This window comes from Kwoniella mangroviensis, assembly GCF_000507465.2.
Source record: "Kwoniella mangroviensis CBS 8507 chromosome 1 map unlocalized Ctg01, whole genome shotgun sequence".
NCBI classification, from domain to species: Eukaryota; Fungi; Basidiomycota; class Tremellomycetes; order Tremellales; family Cryptococcaceae; genus Kwoniella; species Kwoniella mangrovensis.
In genome coordinates, this window is record NW_027062533.1 from 310,173 (window position 1) to 328,005 (window position 17,833).

A 17,833-nucleotide genomic window follows, 5' to 3' on the forward strand; every position below is an offset into this window, starting at 1 on the left:
ATGGAAGACAGTATAATACAAAACGGCAAAACAAATGCAAACATACTATATACATCAATGTACACTTCGGGTTCTCTTTTCTTTTTTTTGGTCTTTCGCGATACAAAAACCCATTCGCAATCTTTCGTCTACGCTCGGACTCGGTCAAATCCGATGGTAAGATAAACAGGGTAAAACCAGGGTTTATGCCATATGACAATTTCACATGGTCGGTCATACACATGCATGCGCACCTAGGTTGATATGTAGATAGCCATGCATTGTGTTTGCTATCTTACTCCTTAACTTTCTATCATTCTATCGCCTTTCAAGAGCGTCTTCAGTGTACCAATTGAGACCGAGAAGAGCTAGTTATAAGAGGAACCATCAGCATCGCATCAGTTTGATTCCACAGTCAGATGATCAAGTTGTGTGGAATGTTCAAATGCCTGCACGGATCTACTTCGGACCGGTACCTCTGCAACCAAATAGGAGGGAAAGCAGGGAGCAATGCGAGATAGTGAAGCGGACAGGAAGAAACGAAGGTGGAAAGACGATAGAGGAAGATTGGGATATGCATAAACAAGACTCACAAGGTTCTTTCAAAGTCTTATGTTGGTAACCCAATACAGCCAAACCACCAGCTTCCGCACTGAAATGATATCCAGTCTTGATAGGTAGATCGCACCATCTAGCGATGAACGATCTCGAGAAATGACCATGGGAGAAGATGATCACATCTGCGTAATCTGCTTCTTCCGGTGTATCCACTGCGTCTTCGGCCTATATCCATCGACAAGCCAAGAGATCAGCTTCAAGCTAAACACACATCATTGAGATATATATCGCGAACGCTTCAATTATGCGATATTGCGCCAAGAGAGTCGAACAGCACTCACAGCTTGGTGAATAGCTCGTACTTTCGCAATAACCCTATCAACCCTCTCGGTCATTTGTTGAGGTGACTCTCCAGGGGTATCTCCTGGTGGACATCTGATAATAGGTAATCAATACATTATAATCGTGTCGCGCTTCTTCCTGGCAGAAACCTGCATGTTATTCACTCACCCGTCATCCCAGATATTCCAATCGGCTTTATCTTTCCTGATATCCTTGGTGAGCATCCCTTCGTATTTCCCGTAATCCCATTCACCGACGTCGGGCTCGGTGGTGAAATTGCATTTCAGAGGTTTGTTATCACCGAAGAGCTATATAGGGACAGCGAGCAAAGCATTAGTTCCAATTCTTATACAAGTGTTGTATTTCAGACCAAACGCAATGACTCCATCCGAACTTGTGACGTGATGAGCATGGTCCAAACGGGCGGAGGATAACCTCGCTTCGCGACCGTCGGTGGAGTCGTATTTTGATATATGACTCACGAGCTCAGCGGTCTTCTGTGCTCTCTGACGAGGAGAGATGAAGATATGTCTCAAGTGATTAGGGTTGATTAATTCTACGAATTCCACATCCCTTTGATCAGCTCACATACAGCGTTATAAGCTATCACGAGATTATACCGACTCACTTCCCTTACCCATCATCTTGGGACTCATCTCTTTGACCATCTTCTCTCCGTTCTCCGTCAGAGGGATATCCGTCACACCGGTCTATGTACACCATCAATACGACAATCAGCATATCCTTTCTTAAATCAGTTGATGAAGAGAGGAGAGAACGAACGTGTCTACCGTTCAGTGACCATTCCGTCTCTCCGTGACGGATCAAGTAAACTCGAGGCATTCGTCTTCCCATGTTGAACTGATATCTCTATTTTCTATTCTATCTGTGTCTGGAAGGTGAAAAGAAGGAGAGAATGATGAGATTAACACAGAAGACTGGGCAAGAAAGAATTGGGAATGGTAACTTGCGGTATGTTTCGTCCTGCGCTACACTCCGGTGTAATCAGAATACCACGTGATTAGGAAATTTATCTAATCAATCGAATCCAGTCGTAATCCCAATTGTAACTCCATCTACGTCATCCTCATCCACCAACAATTGCTACTGTAGAAGGTCGAGGAATGAGCGCCCTTGAGAATTCACGATCCTTCATTGAAGTGAGTGTCATGAAGAGGCTTCCGTCCCGTCCCTCAACCGACTCAGATCATTGACCTTGAGTCAAGCCGCCCAAGCGCTTTCATACGTATAATGATCATGCATCTCATTCAGATATCCATCAACTTCTATCCAAACATCTTAGAGAAAGCCTTTCTCTCCTTCTCCCTCCTTTCCTTTCGTTTCTGCTCAACATCCTTCAAAGCTTTCAATACACCTGCATCGCCCGGTACACACTCCAAAGCAGCCTTGAGGTCCTTCTCAGCCTCTTCGTCTTCCTTCTTTTGAATCTCAGCTAAAGCCCTTCGGTATAATGCTTTTCCTTTTTCTGCTGGCGTCAATCCATCAATGGCTAATGCACGGGTGGTGAGGATCATCGCCAAGGTCGCTGCTGGGGGTGTACATTTCAGAGCGGCAAGAGCGGCATTGGTCAATAATGGAATTCGACTGTACGTTTATATTACATATATCAGCATGCCGCTGTGTCCACGTCGATAGTCGAGATATGGGGGATAGACTCACGCTGCTCGGAATGCCTCTACTTGTTCTTTAGGGGCATCATCAGGTAAGACGGGATGTACGTCAAGGTATCTCAAGGCTTTTTGGTATTTGTCTAAAGCTGTAGCGAATTGTCCAGCTTTGAATTCTCTATTCACAAGTGACATTTGATTATTGAAACGTTCCGTATAGGTCGTGTTGGAGACGGAAAGACTCGATGACTCACTTTGTACCGACATCTTTCAGCTTGAGAGCCACACTCAAAGCTTCATCTGCTTTCTCAGCATCTATACCTTCTTCATCTTGAGGGTAGTCCTATCCCGCACAAAAAATCAATCAGTACCAGTTACGAAGCGAAGATACACATCTTCAGCTCCAGCGACACTCACCTCCCAGATATCTTCACCACCACTAGCTTCCTGAGCCTTCTTCCTTTCTTCATCCTCTTTAGCGATATCCTCTGGAGTCAACACACCAGCAGAGGCGATTTTAACTTCTTCATCTGGTTTATCGGATGTAGTGGGCAACGCTTCGATTCGTCGTACCAAGCCTTTGTTGGATCGCACCCGACCGAACACTACGTGTTTGCCATCAAGGTGGGGTGTTGGGACGCTACTCACAGATCAAACTATAAGCACTGGTTTGATACATATCCTTGTACGATGTTTCGATGGAAAATGAGGTATGCCGCAGTCTACACTCACGTAGTAATGAAGAATTGAGATCCATTGGTGTTAGGTCCAGCATTAGCCATGGACAGTAACATTGGTTTATCGTGTTTCAACGTGAATCCCTCATCTTCAAACTACTCCACCAGAAACAAACACGTATTTAGCACATTGCGCATGAACGATTTATCAAGGCAAAGATCAGTCCAGCGCACCTTTTCTCCGTAGATTGATTCACCACCTGTACCATTCCCATTCGTAAAGTCACCTCCCTGAAGCATGAAACTCTTTATGCATCTGTGAAAGATCGATCCTTCGTATGCGAGCTTTCGACCGGAAGAGTTGGTCTTGTCTCCTAGACAGAGGTGTTTGAAGTTGTCTGCGGTCTACATGAAGCCGAAAGTAGATCAGTATGCCGGTACACCGAGGTAGCACCATCAATGAGAGATATGAAGGGTCTTCAGGAGTATGACGAAATCAGACATGAAATGAAGGGTGGGAGGGGAGCAAACGAGACGAAGAGAGACGAATATGGTCCACACGAGAGGAAATCCTACTCACCTTAGGTACCACATCATCAAAGAGCTCAAAGGTCAGTCGGCCAGCCGGCGAACCTCCGATGGTGATGTCAAAGTAAGTGATGGTGTTGGGCATTGTGTTTCTGGGTGATTTATTAGAGCTGAAAGAGATGGAAGTAGGAGTAGAGAGGAGAAGGGGCTGTGTGATTGATATATCGTTCTCGGTCTATGCTAGGTGGAAGAGATGGACCAAATAGAGGTAGAGAGATAGATGTATCGCGGATTGAGATTTGGTCAACAAGTCCAACTACATTTACTGTATATATCGTCAATTTCGAGCAATTTCTAGTGACTGTGGAGACTCCACATTCGACGGGACTCTCGGGATATGTTACGGGATAAAGCTCATCCCATAGACAGACAGTACAGTAGTAAGAATGAATACATGATCATCGATTGATTCATTGATGCGGACAGTCTATGCCAGTCTATGGTCTATAGTCTATAGTCTATTGAAAGGGATGGGAAGAATCTGAACCCTACATTCCTGACAATCCAATGATGGATTTGGAATCACAATTTCGCTTTGGCATATGGCTCATGATTTACTCCGCCACGATTGGTGACACTAAATGTCATCAACAGAACAATAGGTCAGTTTTGCTTGATCTGAATAATACAATGTTATAAAGGAGATACAATGCTTGCGAATTGATTGAGCACTCACAAGAAAGCCTTGAATGGGTTCTTGAGCGATAAGAAGGCAGCTCCCTATCGAGATATATCCTCAGTCTACAAAATGTGTCGACAAGGGATGGGTTCTTGGACTTACTTTAGGTACGAACACTACGTCACCAGCTTTGGCGATCGACTTCTTACCGTTTTGTACCATACTAAGATCAAACATCAATGATCAATAAAAGCGGTTATGACTTCAACTAAAATTATTGATTGACAGGTAGTAGTGCGAGGTAGGATTTGGTGGTACTGGACTGGAATATCACTCACTGCCATTCTCCTTCTAAGATGTATTTCCACTAAGATATCAATATTAGTTGCATTCTCTTTCTATTCCGTAGTTTCTGTTCACAGCTCTATGTAATCTACCCACCTCATTCACTGGGAAACTGTCACTATCCAAATCCTGGGCCAGTTCATCTTTAACGAATATCCCTCCAGTATATGGCTGGTCGCTTATCTCCGCTGAACCGAGATCGCCTAAATGATGCCAGAACAGTCAGTCCTAATCACCTTGATCAAGTCGATTGCATATACGTTCAGATCAAGACTGTTCTACAAGACCAGGACATGAGATAGTCGATATGATTGATTCAGTACACTCACAGACCCATGCGCCTGGTTTTGTGTTTACAAGAGGTAATGAATTTACCGAAGGAAATATCTGGATGAGTGAACCAGTTCCAGCGTTGGTTTTGCTTGATGAGGCCATGATGATTTAATGTCGAACGAAGATTGTTTATATGTTCTGTTTCAAGAGAATAGAGTATACAAGATCGTTCGGCGCTCGTATTATTATTCCAGAATATGCATGCACAATTATGTGTTCTTCGTTTTCTGTGGTACATATCAACACTCAAAGGTTGCTGATTTAGCCGTCGCTTAGTTTACTTATAGGAAAAACCACTTCCTGGAATCATCCCATCTTTTGGTGATAATTTGCAAATCATATATAGAATCAACACATGTCAACTCTGTTCGTCTACCGATCAATAGTCTGGACGTCTGCGTGAATCGTATCACACTATCAATGCGGCATACAGAGGGTATCTCAGTGCATACACATCCCTTGATCCAAGAATATCGGAAGGAATAAAAATAGATAGGAAAACTGACGAAAAAGAAAGAAAAATGCTAAAGTATGAATATCAAATGCAAGTGCAAATAAAAGATGGAGGTTAAGCAGCTTCCGAATCTCTCTTCTTCTTCTTCTTTTTCTTCTCACCATCAACTACCACACTCGCATCTCCCACTTCCGATTCGTCCGCTCTCCTCTTCTTGGATTTCTTGTCTGAGTCTCCGTTCTCCTCTGCAGCTTTCTTAGCTGCTTTGGCCTGTGAATTCAAGTATGACTGTCAGCAATGATCGGTATTTCCTTAAATGTATTGGACCAGAGCAGGAGGAGGTAGCAGCACTCACAGCTTTCTTAGCTTCTTTCCTTGCCTTTCTTTCCTCCTTGGTCTCACCAGCTACCATACTTTCATCCGCATCATCCATCGTGACATCCCCAACAGCAGCCTCGGACTTCCTCTTCTTCTTCTTATCTTTCTTGCTCTCTTTGTCATCCGACTTCTCCGCTCGCTTCTCCTCCTTCACTTCCAACACAGCTTCCACAGCCTTCTTAACGGCAGTTTGAGGTTGAGTAGGTAACATTCCATTCACACTGTCTAAAGGTAAGTTATCCGTGTTGGCATTGTATGATCCAGATCCATTATTGCCAAGTTCGAACTTAGGTTGTGATCTACCGTTAACTCCCGAAGTTACTTTTCGGACAGATTGAATACCAGCTTGATGTTCTAATGCTCTTAGACGAGATTCAAGTTTGACTCGATTCGTTATTCCAACTTCTGCTGAAGTAGCTTCCGAACGAGATTCCGCATCTGACAAAGCATCCACACGGATAGATAGAGCTGCTTTGGTAGCTACCATTCTGGCCATTTTTCCTTTCAGTTTTTGAGGGGCTTGACCGATCAACGATGCCTTATTCATCACCACCCACTACATCAGCTCATGTTCTGATATAGATCAAGATGTCAACTCACATGGTAAATCAAACCATATTTGGGAGTATCATGTTTCGTCTTCAAAGCTCTAAACAGAGCTTTCTCAGCACCAAGAATTTGAACAGTTGATGCAGGGTGTTTGGCCAAGTTCATGAGCGAACCTGCATGAGATATCAACCTTGCTCCTACCAATTCACCGACCAAGGCGGTAAGGTTAGGTGCGATCGCCTGCATTCGATTCCTGAGGTATTCAGATAACTGAGTTCGGTATTCGGTGATGGAGATGACTTGATCACACAACGAGTTGATATGAGCCATATCAGAGTCGGAGATTTCAGTACCCATGGACAGTTCTGCGGCAGCTTTTATAGTGGCTTCGAGGTCTTCTGGGAGAATGAGTTCGAATGAGGTGGATGATGCGTTGGTTCGGAAACCTACAAGAAAAAGAAAATTAAGCTGAAATTCCGGCTCCGAAAAGTAGTTCAAAGCCTAACTTACCCATAGCTTTAACGACTCGAGCGTAGGCGAGATTATCAACGATGATTTTAGCCATTTCGGGGAAATGCCATCCATACCATTCCTGTTCATTTATATCAGCGACAGTCCACAGTCAACGCAATTGACATGAGCCCACCTTGACTCTCATAGAGTATATGTTGATTTCCTTGTCCAAATCATCTAACAAAGCAATAGCTTGGATGACCATAGTATCTACTTTATCAGTTGAGAATTTGAGCTTGAAACGGGATAAAGAGTGACCTAAACCCAAAGACATTGTGTTGAGATCTTTTTGGTCGACTCCACCAAGTAAAGAGGCGAGTTGTTGTCTGATACCTCTATAGAGATCTTGGGTGGATGAATCGGAGAGTACAGGGATAGAAAGTGTTTTATTGATTGTTCCAGCTACGAAATAGTAAAGTATAGCAATCAGCTCAATGTCAAGGAGATGTTGGGTCATGGGGACGTACCAAGTTTAGGATCGGATACAACCAACATCTCTTCCAACTTCTTCTTCTTCTTCTTTTTCTCTCCGTCAGCCTCACCAGATCCACCAGCTACATCTACGAGGAACTTGGATAGGGAATCGGTCAATCGACCATCTTGGATAGCAGCGAGATCTTCGACGGCAGTGGCGGTAGAGGTGAATCGTTGAATGGCTTGTACTTTGAGGCTACATCCAGAGATAGAACTTGTCAGCTGCATAGCACGCAGTGAAAGTTGAACGCAACCCATGTTGGGATTAGACCTATCACTTAGATAGGGAGGTTGATGGCATAGGCCCCACTCACGCTTTGTTGGCTCCCTCAGGCGTCTCAAATTCCTTCCATAGATCTTTTGAGTCAATCTTGGCGTCATTGCTAAGCTTGAAGACTACAAAACCGACTGATGTTTCGGCAAGGACGAGCATGATGGCGGTTGTCGTTGAGGCGGAAGGATGTTAGAGGTTAGGGGTCGGGCGGTAGGGTGGGCTGTAGGATGTTTTCTCCTTTTGATAATTAGTTTCTACACAGACTTTATCGCTTGTCGTAAAGCCTTGATGCGGTGCTCCCGTTGTGTTGGGTTTTGGACAAGTCTATGCTTTTGGAGACGAGCGGGTGAAGGAGTATTTTGCTGAGACGACGATGAGGGAGTCAAGCTATGGAGATGACTTGCGCCAAAATCGTAAATTCTTTTTTCAGAAATTCAAACCATGAACCCCCCTTTATCATTTTGGGAGAGCGGTACCTGAACATTGCATCACTCGGGAATATATCCACATCACTCTGAGAACTGTCTCGGAGATATGGTGATACCCGAGCTCAACCTCAAGTGGAGATGTCCGCCCCCGCATTCACCCTTTGACAAGCATCGCAAGCGATTCACGAGTTACAGAGCTGATGATGACAATTGCAAAGCGAGAGTGCAGTATAGCAAGGGAAGAAAGAAACGAGGTAGGACGACTCACAAGCTTCTCAACGTGACCACAAAGATAAAACAAACACACTATCAGAATATCCCTACTCTGTGCAGTCTCAGTCGGAGTCAGATCACTTGGCCTATGGTGGTGACGTCTCAAAGGAACCCCAATCAGACGTCACTGACATCGACATCGACATCGACCTCGACCTTATCCACAAATTCGACAGCTGACATACCGACACTTGCTAATTGTTCGAGAGAGAACAATAGCAAGTCGAAGAGAGGTCATCATCGCCTTCGGTATACAAGGCCAGCTCAGCGTCACACAAGTTAGTACCCTCCTCATCACACATATATAAAATACGTCAATCATCGCGATACCTTTTTATTATTGTTCGGTACATTCCTTGGTCATGAACCGAACAATAGCGTTGTATAGATGCTGATCAATCTTGACAATCAATTAGAATCAAACATACCTCTCTTACCTCCTGCCAAACAACCGACTACCCGACCTTCTTACGGTACTCACGCCGCACTTGAATCAGGTGCATTCTCATACGACGACGAATATTACGAAGGTGAGGAGGATATCGATATCGAGGAGGAAATAGCAAAACTTGAAGAGGAATACCTGTCTGGTTAGTACGAATACTCTCTGATTGTCTTTAAGAGGACAACCAAGCTGATTGATTGAACTGTTGCTCCACATCATTCACTCCACATACACGATCTTCCAACCTCCCTTTAACCTTGTGATTGTCAGCTGAAGAAGAGGAGATCGATTTTCAAATGGGCGAGGTTTGGCCCTCCTCCACGCCCAATAGGCTAGGAGAATCATATACTAAGGATGGAGTGAAAAAGTCATTACAGGATGTAAGCATCCATCCTGCTTCTCCATTTCCTCTTTCGTCTGTCCAATTCATCTGACATCTGACAATGTCATCTTCCCCTACTATACAATCCCTCCATCGTGCTCATTTCCATGTGACCTACCACAAATTCCCAAACCGTCACTCATGTCGCCACTGGCCAATCGATCATATTGCTACGCCACCGATCCCATGTCCTCCATTCGACCACGACCATCCCTCTGAACCTTGCCCCTCGAAACCCTCTACTGTACTTGGCTATGGGCCCTCTGCTTTACCTCCAAACGATCAGTCCGACGACCCAAGATTATCATGTCTTGGTCTACCACTCTCCCTACCGTACGAGGTGGAATCTCTGGCGGAGATGGATGATAAGTTGGAGTTGATCTTGTGTAGGATGATAGAGTGTATCAAGGCTAGAGAATATGGGATGGGTTTCAGGGTTTGGGATTCGGCTTTATCTATGTAAGTGAAAGAGGTCAACCGATTCCTTCCCTGTAGCTAACCTCCTCGTCTTGTGTAGCTGGATGAGTATGGGTTACCCTATGAAACGAGATATCAAGATCAAATTGATTTTCGTGTATTACGAGATTATCTGTGAGCTTATCGCATACAAAACGCAGGATGAAACAAGCTGATGATCATTCTTCAGTCCTCCCTGGTCTATCCTCTTCTTTCATTGAAGATGCCAGCAATCAGTTCATCAATCTCATAGGGTCAGTCAGCTGTCCTCTTTGTACCCCAGACAGAGCTGAACGTCAGTCCACAGTGATCGCTCTCTGAATATATACGACTTCCGCATCCCCTGGCGTCCATTATACGATGCCTTGTATTTCGAACTGTTCCCTCATCCCAACAAACTCGCTCGTCATTCCGTCAATCTTGCCCCTTCCTTCCTTAATGTTGCTGAATCAGCCCAGAGGTTCTTCCATCCAGAGGATGTCGATGAGATGCTCGAAGAGATATTACCTAAGCTCGAGCCTTCTATGGATTCCATCCTGGCCACCCAAACTTTCCTAGTGCACTTCTTACCCATCTCTCATTGTCAGAAATGGTTACCAGTCAGTAAGTACTTGCATGTCGATTGCGTTTCGAAAGCATGGTGAGCTGATCTTGACTCGCAGTCTTCCGGCTATGGCATGGTCTAAATAGTGGTTTATGGGATGATCAAGCTTCCGACCTGATGGGCCAATTGGCAATTGCTCATGTCGATCCTGGTAAATCTGATCCATCAGTCATCAACCGAATTCCCAAGGGCACCCATAACACACCCGACGAACAGGAGAACAACCCAAGTGTCCGAAGGAGAATGAGGAATCACAAAATCAGGTTATTGGAGGTAGCAGGAGAAGTTGAAGAAGATGAGGATGGGGTCAATTATTGGGCAAAGGAAAGCATGTTACCCCCAGAAGAGATATTAGCAGATCCTAATTGGGGTGGAATCAGGAAAGATGTCGGTATCTTCAGTGATCAGGAGTTCGAATTTCTGATGTCGAAATGCCTAAGATCGCTCAGTCAGTTTTCTGCTCAATCCTGCATTTCTCGGGAGATAACTGACGCTATACCATTTTAGATGTCCCCGTTGGAGGTAGCATAGCCTCGCAGAACTCCATGTCCGTCACTATGGCTGATGGAAGAACATCGAAGAAGATACTCGATGCGAAGAAACCTATAGATAGAGTGCAATCATTGGCTGAGACTATAGTTTTCTCGATGTCGGAAGATTCACCCTTTGCGGTTCTACCTTCTGGATTTGCTACGGGTACAGCTACTCCCATGCTCTCGTCTGCGCCAACTCCGGCCCTTGTCCAGCCTGCTATTGCTAGATTGCAGAACGGATCAAGTATGTCGCGATCCGGAAGTAGTGATAGCTTAGCTGTCGCTGGACAGAAGAGTGAAGCAAATAGGAGGTATCTAGCAGGAAGTAAGGCTTTAGATCATCTAAGCAAGCTATTGACCAGTTGTGAGACCGTAAGTGTATACTTCAGCTGAAGATTTACCAAACCAAACCAATCAAAGCTGATAAAAGGAACAGTTTTTCCACCCGTCAAACTCTGGGCATTGGTCTGTGTTCCTCACGACGTTCCTCTCGCATCTCGCGAGCAATTTCGTCGAGAGATGGAAGTCTGAAGAGGAACCAGATTGCCGCACTCCAGTGGCGTGGCGGCTGACCCCCGACATCAAGAGAGAATTCGTGTTATGCTTGAGACCGCTAGCTTTGACTTCTATGTTCAACAAGGCGAGTATGGCTGCTATGAAATGAGGAAGTTGCAACTGATGAGCTTGATCTTGCAGGACATGAACTCTGTCACTCCTGCCATCTCAGCTCTAAAAAAGTTGTCTCTGCTTGGGCCGGATCTCATCATGCCGGCTATGATGGAAAGAGCTGTACCTTCACTTCAAGGACTCGAGGAAACCCAACGTACACCAGCTGTGACCTATGCTCTCGCAGCACTCTCTCAACCTCTCACTGCTCGACAAATATGGCGTTTCGGAGGAATGTACGTTGCCGATATATTCGCTTTGTTACTTCCGGGTATCGACCTGAACGATCCTGCCAAAACCGGCTTAGCATGTATGGCTATCTCGAACATGGTAGATTTTATCCACATGGCGGATATCTCAGATAACGACGAAGAAAATAATGCCACCCCTGGACCTCGGGCAGTAAGGAAGACGCCCAGGCCTCAAGTTGCAGATGATCCAAATGATCCTGTCCAACATGAGATGGAAGATCTCTCACCTGAAGAAGTCAACGGCAGAGTCAGATTTGCCACTTCCGCTTTCAGAGATTGGGTGCCTGAATTCTTAGGAAAAGTGTTACTGCTCTTTTCCAACTTACCTGAAGAAGGAGGAAAGAGCGGTAGGGCAGGCGGGAAAACCGAGGCATTGACCTTATCAAGTGTTTTGGTGAGCTATTCTTCTCTGGAAAGGGAGATTAGGTATCTAACTGACTGTTTGGCTCAGCACACTTGCGGAGGCGTATTCGCTGCTCTTGACGATAAACTGTTCGACGCTGCCCTCGAGCAAGTAGCAGAATATGCGACTACCACATGTCGGGCCAACGCCGTCGATGCGGTCGGTGAACTCGTCAGAAATCTCGCCTCTGCAAATGCTACCAAGGTATTCGCCAAACTTTTCCCGATTTGTAAACAACGGATCATACATGAACTCAAGACTGGTGCATCCTCACTGCGAACCACCACGACTAGTATCCCTCTACCTGCTGATGCTGGTTTGCACTGGTGGCAATCGATCTTGATTGGAATGCTGATCCCTGGTAGAATTACTGTGCGTCTGACTGGTTTCTTGATCCACTTCAGCTGACATGCCTGTTTTGGTATTTAGCTGTCTGATCCAGAGATCAAGGATCAATATATGGAGTTACTCAGAATCATGATTGATACGACCCTGTCAGAGAGAGGGTGGCAGTGGACTGGCAAGATTTTAGAGAAGTCAGTAAGCTCGTTGACTTCCATTTACTTTAAGGATATGCGAGGGTTGAATGATGATGTTTACCAAAGTGAAGGTGAGTTGTTCCGTACACGGATTTTTGCAATAAAGCAGAACACTGACAGTCAACTCTCACCACAGATTTCAAGCTTAATCATACGCTCTATTGGGGTAAATTATATCGTCCATCCGAAGTCAAGCCTGACTGGCGTCTCCCGACTGCACAAGATATCGAAATGGCCTTTGATATAATTGGTATAGCGGATCAAGCAGCTCAAAAGCTCAACAGCTTGTTGGATAACCCTTCGTACGGAGATAAGGTCTGGAGTAATGAGTTTTGTCGATCTATCAATGTTATTGATAAGATCTTGAGGGGTACATATAACCTCATAGCTGAGATTGAAGCTAGGAAGATTGGTGGAGCTAAGGCGCCTTCGTGGGTCTAGCTGATTCATGATGATTAGAGTCAGCTGATAGTGATCCTTTACATAGATTCCTTCCCCAAGAAATCCTCAAGCTGCCGCCGCCATACAAATCAGGCCTCATCCTTACCAATCCCGATGATCCCCGTTATCAACATGTCGCAGGATTCCGGGCTCGGGTCGGCGAAACCTTGCATCGGGCAGCAACGGCGATGCGAAATGCCGGTCAATCTGACAATTCAGTCGATACTGTGAAGCTACTTGTCACAACCATCGGTACATATCTTACCGCATATGGCGTGCGATCAAAGCAATTCTCTAGTGCTCAGAACGCATACACCGGTATGATGGCCACCAAGAAGATGTACGAGTCACAACGAAAACATCATCGTTCAATCTTCTTAGCTGCTGCATCGGTGCATCATCAAAATCGATTGACCACCCTGGCATACTATCGAGTCCGATCGGAATTAGATGATAAGTTGATAGTCAACATACTCGATTTCTGCCTATCACCTTTTGTTCGAGTACGTCGATCAAGTCAAAGTACGCTTGATACAATCGCCAAGCTTTACCGGGGAACTTGGATACTATGTTCCCCTACGCTCTTCGATGCCCTTCAACCTGGTACGGATCCTGATATCATGAAAGGTGCTTTGTACGTGTTACGATATAATCACATGGGACTACATCGAATTGCGAAAGACTGGAGACAGCTACTTCAACTCACTCAATGCCTTTTGGGCGCTCATCATGAGAATAAAGCTTCTGTACAGGCTTTAGTAGCGAAAGCGACGGACGAGCTGATTCAAAGGATCAAAGAGCCTACTTCGTTCGATATGGATATCCGAACCGAGAAGGTGCATGCTGCCGCGGATAGCTTAGCTTCTTTGTTGTGCTATCAACCTGATCGATCAATCATAGACAAAATCCATCAGGGAACGACTGATAGGTTGACACACCAAGATCAACAGTGGGATATCTTTGTTGATAAGGTATTGGAAATCGCCAATACACCAGGATTGAATTGGAGATATGTCTTATCGGCTAGTAGATTCTTGTTGACGGTTATGAGAAGGGATAAACCTACAGATAAGAGATTAGCAGGGTACTTCATGGGTAATGTACAGAACCCTCATCCTAGAATTAGGGATTATGGTACTGTGTGAGTTACACATCAGATGTGCTTCCGCGTTCGCTTTCCAGCTGATATCATTCTGCCACACTCCAGTGGTATAACCCGACTACTGTTCCATATCGCCCTCAGATCATTATGTCAAGGATCGGAAGAACTCTTATTCCTCGAAGAACCCATTGATGTATTTTCAAAAGAGATTGAATTGACGGATACGTCACGTGCATTCACCGAGAAGTATCTTGCATCCTTTAGAGAACCATTACCTGAAGATGAAAGTCAGGCTCTGCTACAGGATAGACAAGAGACAGGCTGGTTGGCTTGGGGTAAGAAGATTGAAGTTTCTCGCTTGAGTAAGTGGGACGAAGAGATCTGGGAGTGTGAGGCGGGTTCGGTACCTGGAAAGGAACTGATCGAAGGGATCTGGAAAGAGGAGGGGTGGTGGAAGAAGGTGAGTGCAGTGGCTGCTTGATTGTACAGTCTGATGTTCTCAGTGTCGGAGAGAACAGTTTCAAGTATAAGAATAATCATCGCTAATAGATACCCTGGATTTGCTAGGTCGCGGATCATTGGGCTCAAGAGTCAGAGAGGAACTACCCCTCAGCTACACATATAGATTTCATCCTTGCCCTTACCCAGTTATATGGTCCACCGATATACCACTCGATCAGACCCATTGTTGAGGGATACTTGGCAGAGATGGAATCTACCAAAGTATATGATAGGCATAAGACCCGAGCGATGTGGGAATTCTTGGCTGGTTTAGTGAGAGGCTCGATGGAATGGTCTGGGAAAGACAGGAAAGAGTTCTGGGGCTGGTTTGAAGGGAAGTTGCAGGAGTTGTTTGGGAATATCAGACATGATACAATCAAGTGAGTCGATCATTTCCACTCTTCCATGTTACTTCAAGTGAATGCAATATGGTGTTGAAACTAATGGTTATTTTACAATAGATGCTGGGATATCTCGATTGAATATATACTTTGTGATCAAGATCCTCGACGATTCAAACCTTTAGTAGACTTCTGTATCAACACAGCGCTCAATGCTGATTTCCAAGGTGGATCAGCCTTTGACTGTGAGTAGCTAGTCATTTGTATGATATGACAGGACTAACCCGCAATATTTTACTATAGTGGCAAGAAGAGTCCAACTTGTCAGATCGGTCGTTCGATGCTTACAATGGCGTTTCAACGCTTGGGCAGATGAATTCGCCGAGCTGTACTTCAAATCTGTTGCCTGTCCTTACGCGGAAGTCAGAGGGTTGATGGCTTCAGTTTTGAATGCGATTGATCAACTCAAGGTGTGTCTTACTCTGCTTAATTCGTGTCTTTATCTGCTAAAAGACCCGGATTTGATCAAATAGTTCTACCCATCGTACCCATCCGTCGCTGCCCTGACAGCCGATATTCTTTCTGACCCCACAGACGAGAAAGACCTAATGCATATCAGGAGTGGTCTCTTCATGCCTCAACTGCAAGACATAGTGGACTCATTACGTAAATGGAAAGAAGATAGACCACATGGGCCAAAGGCTGTATTATCTACTCATGATACTGCTGCTCTGACAGGTCAGTTGACAATCTCGAGAATTTTTCCATGAGCATAGCTGACTTGAGTTACCGGGCAGCTTTGAGTTGGTTGTCGGTTGAATTATCAGACGTACATGCGGTGGCGACTTTCCCATACATTATTTCCATCCTGTAAGTCGCATATTTCGATGAGATCGAAATACAGCTGACGCGTACGACAGACCTGCAATCTTCGAATTGAGGGATCTCAACGATAATGCCGATTTGCAACGTACAGCTGGAAGACTGTTGGCTGTGATTACCTCAATTACACCAGCACTGGATCTCATTGAACCGTTGATGGGTTCTTTGATATCTATCTTACAGAACTCTACTGTAAGTACAATCACCCTTCGCCATCAAACAACGAATCGAAGGCTCAATGCTGATGTGTTCATCAATTCTACTAGTCCTGGCGAACCAAGATGCATAGCATGCCTGTATTGAGTTTGGTATATTTCAGAAATCTATCGTTGTTATCTGAACCTTGTAAAGCCAAATGTTTGGATGTGAGTTTTGATCCTCCGGGAAGTGGCAGGCGCAAACTCATAACTTTTTTGTCGACAGGTGGTATCGGCATGCTTGAGAGATCCAAATCAGGAAGTACGAGAAATGGCTTCGGCGTGAGTTTATCAGCTACAATGTATTCGGAAGCGTACCCAAGCTGATCATTCTTTTGCGTATAGTACCTTGAGCGGTTTCTTGAGATGCTCCCAACGAAGTATGGTCGTTGTCCTCAAAGATCGATTCACAAGGGAGATCAAATCCACTGTATTACCTAAACGAAGGGATGCACCTGGGCAGATCAACCCTGAATATCAAGCTAAATTGGTACAGCTTCATGGAGCTGTGTTGGGAGCTACTGCTCTGTAAGCTGGTCTTCTGCCCTCATGCCGTTTGCAACAGGGAGTCCAACTTATGAATGTTGTTTGGATGAATAGGGTCGAAGCGTTCCCTTATACTGTACCTAAATTTATACGTGAGTTTCAGCTTTTTTCCCCCTCTTTCTTACCAGAAGCTGATGCACCGTGTCAATCTATTAGCCAAATTACTCGCAGATGTATTGGCTCCGAGAGTATCTGATCCTGCACCAATATCAACGACTATCAGATCATGCGTAGCTGTGAGCGTCTCCCTTTCCCTTTTGACACGTAGGCCAGGAAGCTGACAGTGGTTCAATCAATGTTAGTCATTCAAAAGGACTCATGAGAAATATCAAGATAAGTTTACGGAAGATGAATTGAGTGCTATGAACTACGCTCAGGCTGGTAATTCGTATTGTACGTTCATCTTCACCTATTGAGTCTGTGTAGTACTGATAGCTCGTGTCGTTGTCTTTCAGACGCTTAAAAAGAGAGCATATTCGATAATAGAGAAGCAGAAAAGTATGAGTTTCGTGTTCAGAAAATGGAACTGGAACTGAGATTGAACAGAGGATGGTTTGTCGTTAGACTGTGAGATGTAAACGGATAATGAAGTGAAAGATAAAAAGCAATAAACAGACAAAGACAAATATAATTGTTCATATACCATTATGCATATTCTGTCAACATGTGCTGAGCTAAACGGTACACTCTAGCATATTTAGATTGGACTTGCCTTCTTATCCAACAACAAAGAGTCGTCCTCAGGCGCATATCCCGTGGAACGTTGCTTCACGATTATCGCTTTTACTGTTTCATGGTATATATACACTGCGGATGGGCAAAACTTTCATCTACGGCCATAGAACCTAGAAAACGCCCCATCCCGTCCGCTCTGGGCAGCTTAAGCTGGGTATCGCTCGGTTAGTACCAAGGTGGGGGACCACTTGGGAATCCCGGGTGCTGTAGTTTTTGTCTTCTTCTTTTGTCGGTGAATTGTGAAAGTCATAACCAGCCAGCGGTGAGGAGGATGATGTTGATGGAAGATATGCTGCTTTTAGGTGTGTATTCTGATTGTAGGGCTAAAGAAATCTTATGGTTCGGGTTTGTGTATATATGTGTGTGTGTGCGTGCGTGTGTGATGGATGATTGGATC

The 17,833-nt window shown here is 44.8% G+C and overlaps 6 protein-coding genes and 1 non-coding gene across 7 annotated transcripts; 3 read left to right on the forward strand and 4 right to left on the reverse strand.

Moving 5' to 3' along the window:
• Nucleotides 1-297: 297 nt before the first annotated feature.
• On the reverse strand, nt 298-1,734 carry I203_100104 (uncharacterized protein; the record flags this gene model as incomplete). Its single annotated transcript, XM_019151168.1, has 7 exons — nt 298-347; nt 573-762; nt 879-972; nt 1,048-1,187; nt 1,362-1,435; nt 1,508-1,589; nt 1,663-1,734. The coding sequence occupies 7 exons, from the start codon at nt 1,732-1,734 to the stop codon at nt 298-300; spliced, it is 702 nt and encodes a 233-aa protein (XP_018999493.1).
• Nucleotides 1,735-2,165: 431 nt separating this feature from the next.
• I203_100105 (peptidyl-prolyl cis-trans isomerase D) lies at nt 2,166-3,857 on the reverse strand (the record flags this gene model as incomplete). The annotated part of the gene is made up of 7 exons (XM_019151167.1): nt 2,166-2,484; nt 2,560-2,685; nt 2,762-2,850; nt 2,925-3,147; nt 3,240-3,340; nt 3,419-3,589; nt 3,765-3,857. 7 exons carry the CDS (start codon nt 3,855-3,857, stop codon nt 2,166-2,168), a joined length of 1,122 nt encoding a protein of 373 aa, XP_018999492.1.
• Nucleotides 3,858-4,294: 437 nt separating this feature from the next.
• I203_100106 (uncharacterized protein) lies at nt 4,295-5,171 on the reverse strand (the record flags this gene model as incomplete). Its single annotated transcript, XM_019151166.1, has 6 exons — nt 4,295-4,349; nt 4,449-4,492; nt 4,554-4,614; nt 4,730-4,758; nt 4,833-4,939; nt 5,066-5,171. 6 exons carry the CDS (start codon nt 5,169-5,171, stop codon nt 4,295-4,297), a joined length of 402 nt encoding a protein of 133 aa, XP_018999491.1.
• Nucleotides 5,172-5,637: 466 nt separating this feature from the next.
• On the reverse strand, nt 5,638-7,870 carry I203_100107 (nucleolar protein 58; the record flags this gene model as incomplete). Its single annotated transcript, XM_019151165.1, has 7 exons — nt 5,638-5,793; nt 5,879-6,439; nt 6,502-6,896; nt 6,961-7,042; nt 7,097-7,365; nt 7,431-7,633; nt 7,752-7,870. The coding sequence occupies 7 exons, from the start codon at nt 7,868-7,870 to the stop codon at nt 5,638-5,640; spliced, it is 1,785 nt and encodes a 594-aa protein (XP_018999490.1).
• A 930-nt stretch (nt 7,871-8,800) lies between these two features.
• Nucleotides 8,801-9,220, forward strand: I203_100108 (uncharacterized protein; the record flags this gene model as incomplete). The annotated part of the gene is made up of 3 exons (XM_019151164.2): nt 8,801-9,002; nt 9,128-9,162; nt 9,218-9,220. 3 exons carry the CDS (start codon nt 8,801-8,803, stop codon nt 9,218-9,220), a joined length of 240 nt encoding a protein of 79 aa, XP_018999489.2.
• Nucleotides 9,221-9,300: 80 nt separating this feature from the next.
• On the forward strand, nt 9,301-17,117 carry I203_100109 (uncharacterized protein; the record flags this gene model as incomplete). Its single annotated transcript, XM_065516570.1, has 25 exons — nt 9,301-9,698; nt 9,757-9,830; nt 9,886-9,949; nt 10,003-10,298; nt 10,358-10,747; nt 10,807-11,204; nt 11,269-11,472; nt 11,529-12,143; nt 12,201-12,524; nt 12,582-12,762; nt 12,828-13,122; nt 13,179-14,273; nt 14,340-14,694; nt 14,802-15,115; nt 15,197-15,321; nt 15,380-15,546; nt 15,610-15,814; nt 15,874-15,946; nt 15,997-16,150; nt 16,225-16,323; nt 16,382-16,437; nt 16,501-16,683; nt 16,756-16,793; nt 16,858-16,937; nt 17,004-17,117. The coding sequence occupies 25 exons, from the start codon at nt 9,301-9,303 to the stop codon at nt 17,115-17,117; spliced, it is 6,297 nt and encodes a 2,098-aa protein (XP_065373388.1).
• Nucleotides 17,118-17,532: 415 nt separating this feature from the next.
• On the forward strand, nt 17,533-17,648 carry I203_100110. Its single transcript, XR_002021919.2, has one exon. It is a non-coding gene; the product is annotated as a 5S ribosomal RNA (ribosomal RNA).
• The last annotated feature ends 185 nt before the right edge of the window (nt 17,649-17,833 follow it).